General features: G+C 45.7%; 2 protein-coding genes across 2 annotated transcripts in view; one reads left to right on the top strand and one right to left on the bottom strand.

Annotated features, from left to right (window-relative positions):
• The window catches only part of LOC106809424 (cyclin-Y-like protein 1), a 205,475-nt gene that overhangs the window by 103,138 nt on the left and 89,055 nt on the right, over positions 1-13,282 (bottom strand). The gene's annotated exons all lie outside the window — the stretch shown is intronic.
• LOC106809425 (myosin-1-like) lies at positions 6,434-8,397 on the top strand. Its single transcript, XM_014812506.1, has one exon. The coding sequence runs from the start codon at positions 7,058-7,060 to the stop codon at positions 7,808-7,810; it is 753 nt and encodes a 250-aa protein (XP_014667992.1). The 5' UTR covers positions 6,434-7,057; the 3' UTR covers positions 7,811-8,397.

The raw sequence follows: 13,282 nt of genomic DNA, 5'->3' as shown, positions 1-13,282 counted from the left end.
TTATGTAAGTTAAGTATAGTGACTACCTATAAAGAATGACTATCAAGTTGTAAGATGACTACCAGGCATATATCACCCTAGAATATAGTGACTACCTATAAAGAATGACTATCAAGTTGTAAGATGACTACCAGGCATATCACCCTATAATATAGTGACTACCTATAAAGAATGACTATCAAGTTTTAATATGACTACTAGGCATATCACCCTATAATATAGTGACTACCTTATGACATGTATATACATTATACATTTTATGAGCCCCGCGTATGACCGGCGGTTTATAAACACGCTTCGAATTCATACTAAATATGATTTGCTAAACCTACCACGCACACAGATGAACGTAAACACGTGTAGGTTAATGTACATCAAGTAAATTTTATTGTCACCTCAATCGTTAGTGAAATACTTAACCGAATACACTTTATGACCCCAGCCATAGCGCTATAATCTTAGCCTAGCGTTTGGTCGATAAACACGCTTCGAATTCATACTAAATATGGTTTGCTAAACATACCACGCACACAGATGAACGACAACACGTGTAGGTCAATGTAGATATAGGAAATTTTATTGTCACCTTAATCGTTAGCAAAATATTATGCAAAATACACTTTGTGACGTACGCCGCCATGTAGCGCTATTCGTGAGGCTCATTTTATGAGCCCCGCGTTTGACCGGCGGTCGATTAACATGCTTCGTTTACATACTAAATATGCTTTACTAAACCTGTCACGCACACAGATGAACGTAAACACGTGTACATAACGTTAATTTATTCTTCCAAGTATTCGTTATCGAACTATGAATGTCAATACACTTGGTGACGTCCCTATATCGCTACGAGGCTCAGAAATTGAGCCCGCGTTTGACCGGCGGTCGATTAACATGCTTCGTTTACATAGTAAATATAATTTACTAACGCTATCAAGCTCACAGATGAACGTAAACACGTGTAGGTTAATGTACATAACGTTAATTTATTCTTCCAAGTATTTGTTATCGAACTGTGAACGTCAATACACTTGGTGACGTCCCTATATCGCTATGAGGCTCAGAAATTGAGCCCGCGTTTGACCAGCGGTCGATTAACACGCTTCGAATTCATACTAAATATGGTTTGCTAAACCTACCACGCACACAGATGAACGTAAACACGTGTAGGTTAATGTACATCAAGTAAATTTTATTGTCACCTCAATCGTTAGCGAAATACTTAACCGAATACACTTTATGACCCCAGCCATAGCGCTATAACCTTAGCCTAGCGCTGGGTCGATAAACACGCTTCGAATTCATACTAAATATGGTTTGCTAAACCTGTCACGCACACAGATGAACGACAACACGTGTAGGTCAATGTAGATATAGGAAATTTTATTGTCACCTTAATCGTTAGCAAAATATTATGCGAAATACACTTTGTGACGTACGCCGCCATGTAGCGCTGCTATTCGTGAGGCTCATTTTATGAGCCCCGCGTATGACCGGCGGTTTATAAACACGCTTCGAATTCATACTAAATATGGTTTGCTAAACCTACCACGCACACAGATAAACGTAAACACGTGCAGGTTAATGTACATATAGTAATTAAACCGAATAATAATTATTATTAATCGTTATTAAGCTGAATACACTTTATGTGTGCAGATCGCCTATAGGCGCAGTAATACGATACGGTCAATACGATACGCTCCGATACATTCCCATAGTTTCTTAGATCGGGCGGTAGATGGCGGTAGTGTAAAACTGCGCCGCCATACTGGACGTCATAAACTGTATTTGCACCCCCTTTAATTACGGTAATATTATAGCATAAAAATTACACACCGTTTGTTCTGCGTGGGCTCAATATGTGCTGCTTTACCAGAGTCTTATCAAAGCTGGGTTTACACTACCGACTTTATGCAGACAAATTGGCGAATTGGACCAACTTCGCAATTATACAACCAACAATCGGCAGTGTAAACGTAAAAGCTGCGCGAGCAACTGGTCCATAGCAACTAGTTGGGAGATTGGAACTTGTTCTATTTTCGCCAACTCTATTGCCGAATTGCGAAATTGGTCGAATTCACACCATGAATGTGACACCATGTGTAATGTTTTCTAGTCATGATATATAAAACGAAAGTCCAACTTAAACACAGCCGTTTACTGTTAACTTGACACATCCGGGCAATTCCATAATTAGGAGGACATGACCCTAAAATTTCAAATGGTCTTTTTCATGCATATTTTCCTTGTACGTGACTAAAGCCACTTCAAAGTTTCTGGAAAAAACATTTATCTTGGTGTGTCTTTGGTATAAGAATGTAAAAATAGCGAATTTATATTGGTGATGTTTTCCTGTGTAATTTCTCATGTAAGATAAGAAAAAGTTAATCAAGCCATTATAAGCATTAAAATAACTATATATCCACACAAACTCATCAAAATTATTTAGTGAGTACAATGCTCTGATAGATTTGTCATACAAAATTTAGGATAAAAATTGATTTAGTCAACAGATTGTGAAATTCAAAACCCTTGGTAAGCCATGTAACGTTACTAACCAAAACATGAATTTATTTTTCTACAGAGAAAAAGCAATATATGGCTATGAATTGTAATATTTCAAATTTTCCTATTCTATGCAATGCTGTATTAAAATTTAGGAACAAGTATTACAAATATTCTATGATGTGTAAAGTATAAGCAGTCAAAATCTGTAACGTTACTAACCATGTAACGTTACTAACCTGACTGTAAGGATTGTAACGTTACTAACCATAACATTAGTGAAAGAGATACATTATGAGCAGGTCCTAATCAGAAGTGAGTGAAAAGATATATAAACTATAGGACTATGTCCTCACACTTATTTCGTTTCTTTTGTCTTACGTGTTTTAGACGCTGTTATCATTGGTTGATGATGAATAAAACTAGTACGAACATCAGCTAAAGAGTTGAACTTATTGATGATAACAGCGTCGTGATGGACCGCATCGACTGCTCAGCCCCTGGTTGCGAAACATCATGGCCTAGCACAACGCCCCCGGAGATCCTCCTAAGCTTGATCAACCTCCATGCCCGCACTGCCCATCCGACCACCTCTGCCTCGACACCTGCTCCCGCCTCATGCGCCGCCAAAGTGGAGAAGGTTAAACGACCAGTGGTCACGGCTGCAGGAACAAGTGAGGAATGGTCTTACTTCGAACTAAGGTGGTCAGAATACAAAGCGGCCACCCACCTCACGGGACCTGACATCGCTTACCAGCTGCTTGAATGCTGCGATGAAGGACTCAGGAGAGATCTGACCAGAACTTTTGGAGCCCTGACATCTAGGGATGAGCAGACTATCCTCACGAACATCAAAAGCTTGGCAGTCCGCCAAGAGAACATTATGGTGGCCCGGATGCAGCTCCAGCAAATGCGCCAGGACCGCGATGAGCCAGTGAGGGCCTTCGCCGCTCGCCTTCGCGGCCAGGCCAGTGTCTGCAACTACAGGAAGGACTGTCCATGCACCCTAGTTGTTGATTTCAGTGACATCATGATTAGGGATGCGCTCATCCGTGGACTAGAGGATGAAGAGATCCGCCTGGACATCCTTGGACAATCCCAACAGGACATGTGTTTGGAGAGGGTGCTACAAAATGTGGAGGCCAAAGAGAGTGGTCGGCGCTCCGCAGGTCGTCTCCTGGAGGGCGGCACCGCTACGACTGCAGCCGTTACCAGCTCCTACAAACGTCGGGAGAAGGACAAGACACAGCCCCGTGACACCAAGTACCCATTGTGCGGCCACTGCGGCAAGCCAGGCCACACAAGCGCCAAACAGGAACGCATGAGGAAGTGCACTGCGTACAATCACACTTGCGTGAAGTGCGGACTGCTCCACCATCATGAGAGTGTGTGCCGTCAGTCACAGCGGAGACAACCGCCACCAGTGACCAATGCACAGGTGTCACACGTCGATGCTACCGCTATCTTCCAATCTTTGTGCTCGGTCAATGATGCCTCACCTATGGGCACCCATGCTATCACGCTCGGGCACCACATTTACAATGAGTTCTGCAATGCATGGGAGCGGCGCGCATCTGACCCCCAACCCTTTATCAACGTCTCCGTCACGGCAAACCCGCTTGATGCCCAAGACCTTGGCCTCCCTACCCCCACCCACGGCCCAACACCATCAGCCTCCTACCCTGCCATGGCTGATACTGGCTGCCAGTCATGCTTAGCCAGCACAAAACTATTGTCCAAACTGGGGCTGGAGAGGAGACATCTCATCCCTGTCACAATGAGAATGACTGCTGCCAATAAAAGCGGTATTCGTATAGCAGGTGCTCTGGTCCTCCGCATCGCCGGCACTTCCCCATCAGGAGAGACTCTGGAAACACGGCAGATAACATACTTTACTGATTCATCCGACAGGCTATACCTATTGAAGCAAGCGTGTGTCGCTCTTGGCATGATCTCTAGCAGGTTACCCACTATCGGTGAGGCAGCCAAACCCAGCAGTCCCAGCATTGCAGCCTCTGCCACGATAGCATCGCTCAAACCTACATCCTGCCTCACACCCTCTTGCGACTGCCCTCGACGCCAGATGCCACCCACTACACCCACGTCACTCCCCTTCCCAGCTACTGAGGAGAACCGAGAGAAACTTGAGAAGTGGTTGCTCGAACACTACAATTCGAGCACCTTCAACGTTTGCGAGCACCAACCACTCCCAATGATGGCTGGTCCCCCGTTTCGGCTCATGGTTGACCCTGACGCTCGACCTGTCGCTTTCCACACTCCCATCCCCGTCCCCATACACTGGCAGGGTGACGTGAAGGCAGGCCTCGACCAAGATGTACGACTCGGTGTCATTGAACCAGTCCCAGTCGGCACCCCAGTCACATGGTGCCACAAAATGGTGATCTGCCCGAAGAAGTCTGGCAAGCCAAGGCGGACCGTGGACCTCCAGCCACTCAACCACCACGCGGTTCGTGAGACCCACCACACACAGTCCCCCTTCCCCCAGGCGCGTGCAGTACCACCAAATGTTCGCAAGACTGTCTTTGATGCATGGAATGGGTACCACAGCGTCGCGCTGCACGAGGACGACCGCCATCTCACCACATTCATCACACCCTGGGGTCGCTACTGCTACCGCGTTGCCCCTCAAGGCTATGTGGCTTCAGGCGACGGATACAGCCGCCGATTTGATGAGGTTGTCTCTGAGATCCCACAGAAGACCAAGTGTGTGGACGACACGCTGATGTGGGCAGACACCATTGAGGACGCATTCTTCCAGCGTTAGGTGGCTCGACACCTGCGGCCACAATGGCATCACACTAAACCCTGCGAAGTTCTCGGTTGCCATGATGACTACGGAGTTTGCCGGCTTTGAGGTCACACCGACTTCCGTGCGCCCCTGCTCTCGCTACCTCGAGGCCATCCAGGACTTCCCCACCCCTCGCAACATCACAGATGTGCGTAGCTGGTTCGGCCTCATCAACCAGGTCTCATATGCCTTCGCCTCGACCGAACGCTTGCTCCCCTTCCGCACCCTCCTCAAACCTGGCACACCCTTCCAGTGGACCGACCAGCTGAACCGCCTGTTTGAGGAGTCAAAATCCATCATCATCGGCGAGATTCATAAAGGGGTGGAAATATTTGACAAGAACAAACCGACCTGCCTCGCAACAGACTGGAGCAAAGATGGCATCGGATTTTGGCTTTTCCAGAAGCATTGTGCCTGCCCCTCCACCAACCCTTTTTGCTGCAAGACCGGCTGGAGGATCACACTTGTCGGGAGCCGATTCACCTCAGGCGCGGAGTCCCGCTATGCCCCGGTGGAGGGAGTGGCTCTCGCAGTTGTCGATGCCCTTGACAAAACCAGCCATTTTTTCCTCGGCTGCTCGGACCTCATCGTCGCAGTGGACCACAAGCCCCTCCTGAAGATTGGCGACCGATCGCTTGACGAAATTCCGAACCCCCGACTCCGCAACCTGAAGGAGAAGTCACTACGCTACCTCTTCCGGATGGTTCACATATCTGGCATACGCCACGCTGCAGCTGACGGAGTTTCACGACACCCAGTTGGAGAGGCCACCCTACTCAATCTCCCGGACGATGTGGCACCTGTCGGAGTGGTCATCGACTGCTACCAACCACCTGAGCTGCCCCGTGACTTCATCGCTGCTATCCGTACCCACGACCCGGACCCTGTCCAAATCTGCAGTCAGTCGACATTACGGCCCACGGAGGTGATCAAGTCCATCACATGGGACGATGTCCGTGTCGCCACGTCCAGTGACCCAACCATGTGCAGATTGGCTGGGTTCATCCAGGAGGGCTTCCCCGAGCTGCCTAGTGATCTCCCTCACGAACTCCAACTATCCCCCCAGTTTCGCGTAAACCTCACAGAATTTGATGGGGTATGCCTCTACAAGGACCGCATCATCATTCCTCCATCACTCCGTGACCGGGTACTCCAGGCATTGCATTCAGCCCACCAGAGTGTCACCATGATGTGCTCACGGGCAGAGTCCTCATTCTTCTGGCCGGGCATGACTCCTGCCATCACTGAGATACGGGCACGCTGCTCTCCCTGCAACCGCATGGCACCTTCACAGCACGGCCTGTACAGCCGGACTATCCATTTCAATGCATCGCCGCTGACTACTTCATCTACCGTGGTCGGAACTACCTGGTTGTGTTGGATCGGCACAGCAACTGGCCGATCGTTGAGCAGGCCGCCAATGGTGCCAAAGGACTAATTGCTGCCCTGCGCCGCGTCTTCGTGACTTTCAGCATCAACGACGAGCTGTCATCGGATGGTGGCCCCGAATTTGCGGCAGGCGCCACCCGCAATTTTCTACGTGACTGGGGTGTGAATCACCGAACGTCATCCGTTGCTTTCCCCCACAGCAACTGCCGCGCAGAGGTGGGGGTCAAGACTGTCAAGCGCCTCCTCACTGACAACACTGACGCTGAGGGCTCTCTCAACACGAATGAGTTCCAACGCGCCATCCTCCAGTACCGCAACACGCCTGACCGTGATACACATCTCTCCCCCGCCATGTGTGTCTTCGGACGCCCCATCCGTGATTTCATTCCCATTCACCCGGGGAAGTACCAACCGCACAGCACGTGGCGCGAGACATTCACATCCCGGGAAGAGGCTCTGCGTAACAGGCACATGCGCTCTGCCGAGCGCCTATCAGAGCACACCCGCCCTCTCCCACCACTGACCATCGGAGACTACGTTAGGATCCAGAATCAAACTGGCCCCAACCCGACAAAGTGGGACAAAACCGGGATCGTAGTGGAGGTGAGGCAATTCGACCAATACGTCGTGTGGGTTGATGGCTCTGGTAGAGTTACTCTCCGGAACAGGAAGTTCCTGCGGCAATACATCCCAGTCATCCCACGTGCACCACTCCTGATGGCACCTGGCCCACCAACACCGCCGGTACCTGCACCCCTCCCTACTCCGGGCCGGGGACCTACTGCACCTGCACGAGTGGCTGGCCAGCTGCTACCCGCCACCCCAGCCACACCAACGGCTGAGTCTCGCCCTACTGGTACCAGCCTGCCCCCTATTCGGACCGACTTGGCCTCGACACCTCGATCTCCCGCCATGGCTTCTCCATCAACGGCTCTACCATCACCACCGAGCCTAGCAGCCAACGGCCGAGTCCCCCGAGCCCTTCGTGCCCTGATGCCTCACAACGCCCCAGGCCTGAAGGAACCGCTAGCCCCTGCTGTGGCGCCCCCATCTCCCCTGCGCCACCGCCGGGATGACCGCCGGATGGGTCGGGATGACACTTAGTATTTGACCCTCTCGGGCTTCATAGACCTTTGGCATATCGTTGCACACATATACTTTAGACTTTGTGCGCGGATGTTATACTTACGATAAGTGTTCATACTTTTTCATGTTTTTGTAGTCGGGGATGCCGTACATTATTTCGTCTTTGTCGTTCCCAAAGACTGGGGGGGGGGCATATAGGACTATGTCCTCACACTTATTTCGTTTCTTTTGTCTTACGTGTTTTAGACGCTGTTATCATTGGTTGATGATGAATAAAACTAGTACGAACATCAGCTAAAGAGTTGAACTTATTGATAAACTAAGACAAAAGAGGGCAGTATAGAACAATGGTTGATATTATATATATATCTTTTCACTCAATTCTGATTAGGACCTGCTCATAATGTAATCTCTTTCACTAATGTTATGGTTAGTAACGTTACAATCCTTACAGCCAGTTGAATTTTATCAAGGATCAATGCATAAGACTGCAACTGACTGTTCAAGTTTCTCTCTTTTAATCACTGGGAAAAAAGACATTGCCCTTAAAAGAATGCAAAAGAACTGCAATGACATTTTTATTACTATGTAATTAGACTGCATCATTCAGGATACAATATGACACTAAGAACATGAATTTGCATCATATACAGTATGTGCACAAACTGTATTTCTGACAAAAAAAGAATAAAAATTATTAAGATTTCTTAATAGATTTCTCTGAAGAGGTTTGTAGTAAAAAAGAGCTCAGGATATCATTTGATTTAAAAAGGGAAGTTGAAACTAAGGCCAAAGTACTTTTTAAGTTTTTATAAAGTTATAAATTGGAACATGTATTGGATTATTGTACAAGTCAACAAATGACCATTGTTTTGTATTATGGAATTAATCTCTACTCAAAATTTGTCTGTTATAATATGAATTCAATTTAAATGCTTTAAGTTACTTGGTGGAAATACATTGTCATTTTAATGACATGCATTATAAACATATCCATTGGCAAAGGTTGAACTGTGGAATGTAGTGGATAAAATATGTTGTAATTTTATATGTTTTGAATGTGGCAAGTTTAAATAATAATAATATGGATTTATAAGTATGTTACTTTACATACATGTAATTCCTAAATGTATCTTGTGATTTTAAGGAAGGGGGAGGGTCAAACATGATGTTTTGTAACTCGTACCTTTGCACGGACAAACTGTAACGTTACTAACCGTAACGTGACTAACCATGATTTTTTGGTCTAATTAAAAAATGAAGAATCAAGCTGCTAAAATTATTGGCTGAAACATTTGTCATCAAACTAGAGTAAAATGAATATGGCACTTTGTTTGAGGTATCTCACATTTTAGGAAACTTTTTGTCTGAATACATTGAATTTTTTCCCATGTCCTTTTTTGTAACGTTACTAACTGATATTAAAAGTTACCATGGCAACTCTAATATTTTTTTAATTGTTTTCATTATTTTCTGTATTATAGATCTAGGGTGGGTGAACATGTTGTAACATGATTAGGACTTGAAATGAATAGATGGTGATGTTGCAGTAGAAAAGGGTAAGAAAATATGCTAAAAATGTAACGTTACTAACCATGGAATTGCCCAGCCACACCTCATGGTAATGGTGGCTTCAATCATGATGCTGGACGATGCTGCCATCTCCCATATAACAATGCACAATATGATTTGGTTACATAAGGTGATATCCCCTTTCTTTTAGAAGCCTTAATGATAGTGTGATTGAATAAAATATTGAGGGTAACCACTATAGACCGGCAGCCCAGAGGCTTCAGGGTAGACGAACTAGGTACCAATATCTACGTATTGGAGTATACAGGGTATCACCTAAGACTTATAGAAATGCTATTCTGGCGGGTACCCCCCGTTGCGTAGAGCCAGGGGACCCTCCAAAAGGGTGTAAAAAACGGGTCTGAAATAGATGAGCATGGTACCAATTGCAATAAGTACCATGGTGAGGTAACTGCTAAATATACATCAAAAACATATACGACAGAAATTTTCGCTGTTGTTAAAGGCCCGCCAGACCCCCCAAAAGGGCCCAAATATTTAGGCTAGAATAGACGAGACAGGTACCAAGTGAAAGTGATGCCAAATGATCAGGTTCATTCCATAAGAGCACAAAACGCCTACGCCAGAAATGCTTTGCGCTGTGTGTACAAGGGGGTGCCAGACACCCCTCAAATATTGTTACCCGCTGGCGCGGACTGTGTACATCTAGGCTGGCCTAGATGTTATAGGTACCACTTGAAACTAGGTTTAAGTGACAAAGCACTCCTCTGGGAATACAAAATGGGCAATGACAGAAATGTATTCCAATGTGTTGGTCCTGCCAGACCCCCAAAATAGACCCCTTGGCCCATCTAGGCTAGTCTAGATGTTATAGGTACCACTTGAAACTAGGTTTAATTGACAAAGCACTTCTCAGGGAATACAAAATGGGCAATGACAGAAATTATTCCCAATGCATTGGCGCCTCCAGAACCCCCAACCGTACATCTAGGCCTACCCCAGGCCCAGTTGGAATCGCCGTCCCTCAACAACAACAACAACAACGTAACAACAACAACGCAGGAACGCACGTGTTATCAGATAATTTTTCAGATATTGTCAATGCTTTTTTGAAAATTCTAAAGAGTTAAGGTATTTAATTAGATCAAAAAGAAAAGTGTTGTTCAAAATATAACAGACCCCTTGTGTGTACATGTATGAATATAGCTAGGACCCATCACCCGGCCATACCCCATCATCAAGCGATGCATGGTAGGCTATATTAGGCCTATATAGGCCTGTACACCCCCGGGTGTACACCATACCTTGCCTATACCTAAATCCATGATATCTAATGTGAAAATAGGATAAGCCCTACGGTTCATGTATCTTATAGGTTATCTGTTTTAATGTGTGCAAGACATGTCAGATGTGCATAGATCTGGATCTTTTTGCAGGAGGACTTTCCTTGTAGGTAGGCTAATACATAATAATTGTAGGTAAGTTGTTCAGCCCAATTAGTTCGTACTCCGAGAACTAGAGAACCCTGCAGCCTAGAGGAAAACTAAAGATATTTTCAGAATCACCACGTCTGGGAAATGGTACTGCGCGAAACCAAAATTACAAAAATTAAAAAGTTAAAAATTAATAACTAACTTACTAAAATGTAGTTAATACTTTACTATTCGTCAATAGATGGCGGCAACGTGCGAGATTGTTGTTGGTGCGCTACACAGTACACGTGAACACAGTCAACATCGTGAGCAGGTGAGAACTCGATCTAGGAAGCGTACAGGCTGAAGTATTGGCTAGGCTGACTTATTAATATTAGTACTGAAGCTAAATGTACTGAAAGCTACTCACTGAACTCAGTACTGAAGCTATAACTCTACTCAACTTATTGCTCAACTCAGCTAGCTCATTCATTAACGCAAGCAACGCAGTTTCAGCAGCATAAATATTGCACGTACAGTAACTAACATTAGCTTCTGTTCCTCCTGTTCGATCTGTTCCTGGACGTCCTGTTCCTCCAGTGGAACGTAGGCTAGAGGGTTCAAGGATAGAGATGATGTCCAGGGTGGTGATTGGATAGGATGGTGTTAGTTGATAGGATAGGACTGGACATGCTCTCTATCCTTGAGCCGGCTAAAGTTCCACTGTAACATTATACAGCCTCATTCCGAGAATGCATGCGAAAAGGCTCAAGGCCTAAGGACAAACATTCAAAGCGATTGGTCTCGACCTCTCTGTCCCGTGCTTCTCCCACGGCCAGCTGTATGTGGCTGCCTCTTGCACCGGCAGCGCACTGCATCTCAGCATCCTCGCACCAAACAATCATACGCGCAACGTCGTCTACCCTGAGGCCCTGCACCACTGATACCAAACACTGGCAACAAATGTAAAATATATATGTAGCCCTCTTTCATTCTCACTTTACCCTGGGCAACGCCGGGTATTCAGCTAGTACATTATAAAATACAATATGGTTATAAATTTTGACACCCCTTTGAGCTCCTTGCCGTTCAAAATGCTCAGTATCCCAATTCAGCATACTATATGACAGTATCCACACCCACTGAACTTTCAACTACCAGGCCTATTTGTGGTGTGGCTCCCCTACTAGCGAGTCTACTACAAGTTTGGGTCCATTCTTTCAGATGTAAAACATGTCACAAATGTTTTGAAACCCAACTTGGTTGAAAAAATGGAAGATGAAAATTCAGACATTCTACCTGAAATGGTGAGTCCCACTTTACACTTGTTCAAGTCAAAACGATGCAATGGCAACAGCGTTGATCCCGGTACTTGGATGACTGGCATGATACTTTACTTGTGATCAGTAGGAGTATCACATTTAATTATTATAGCAATGATGAATCAAGGTAGGTTGGAAGCAATTGGGTTGAACCTTTACATTGTTTCAGGAAACTGATGCTGGGGGTAGCAGTATCCAGACCTTACAAGATGAGCCCCAGAGATCGTGCATCATATGCAAAACCAGTGATGGGACTGGGCTGAAAGAGTTTGATGATGGAACTTGGGCGCGTCTGAAGAAAGCAGCAGAGTTAAGACTACAGTTTAAGACAGATAAATACAGAGATGTGACTATAGAGATCAACTTACAAACAGGCCATGGCACTGCTGTTTATCATTCAACACCATGCTATAAGAATTTCACAGCTGCAAAACGACCAACATATCTGAGCAAGGATGAACCCCCAGTGAAAAAGCCGGATACAAGACGAAGGAGTTTAATTCCTCAAGACGATGCAGCAGGTTTGCTTAAAGGATCCTGTATCTTCTGTGGGAAAGTGAGGAAAACTGTAAAACAGAAACAAGAGACACTTTCAGATTGTCTTACGATAGAAGGTTGCGATAAAATCATTGCGGCAGCCCCTCACAGTACCAATGAGAGGATCAAAGGTTTAGTCCGTATTGATCTAATCGCGAAAGAGGCACAGTATCACAAGTCCTGTCGTCGTAATTTTTGATACCGTGTCCTGTCGTCGTAAAAGGAGATTGAGGGACCCCAAAAGATGCAGGCAACACATGCTACGAACAGGCAGTTACATGCAGAGACCTTCGGAACTTTTGCCACATTTATTACGACAGAAGTGATTGAAAATGGTCAGGCAATACTGGTTTCATCATTATTTAACATGTACAAAGCAGAATATATGGGAAATGGTGGAACAGAGGAGGACATCGCGAGTTACACACCCCAGGCATTGGTGCGAAAAATTCAGGACAGATTTGAAGAAAGAATATCTACAGCTCTTTTTGACCACCGTAAAGGGAATTTCCTGTACAGTTCGGCTTTATCTGAAGATGTTGCAAGAGCTAGCCTGCAGAATGAAAAAGAGGAACGCCACACCATCATACGAAGTGCTGCCTTTTACTTAAGGAAAGAAATCCAGGAGATGCCTAAATGGGAAACACCAACTCCTACCTCTGTTGAAACATTGAAAACTTGCTCAC

Source organism: Priapulus caudatus, unplaced genomic scaffold (assembly GCF_000485595.1).
Source record: "Priapulus caudatus unplaced genomic scaffold, Priapulus_caudatus-5.0.1 Scaffold353, whole genome shotgun sequence".
Taxonomy (NCBI): domain Eukaryota; kingdom Metazoa; phylum Priapulida; class Priapulimorpha; order Priapulimorphida; family Priapulidae; genus Priapulus; species Priapulus caudatus.
This window is presented reverse-complemented; position numbering and strand designations above follow the sequence as displayed.

Bases quoted from the DNA above. Each gene is read 5' to 3' on its own strand.
- LOC106809425 (XM_014812506.1), top strand. From the start codon at position 7,058: ATGTGTGTCTTCGGACGCCCCATCCGTGATTTCATTCCCATTCACCCG.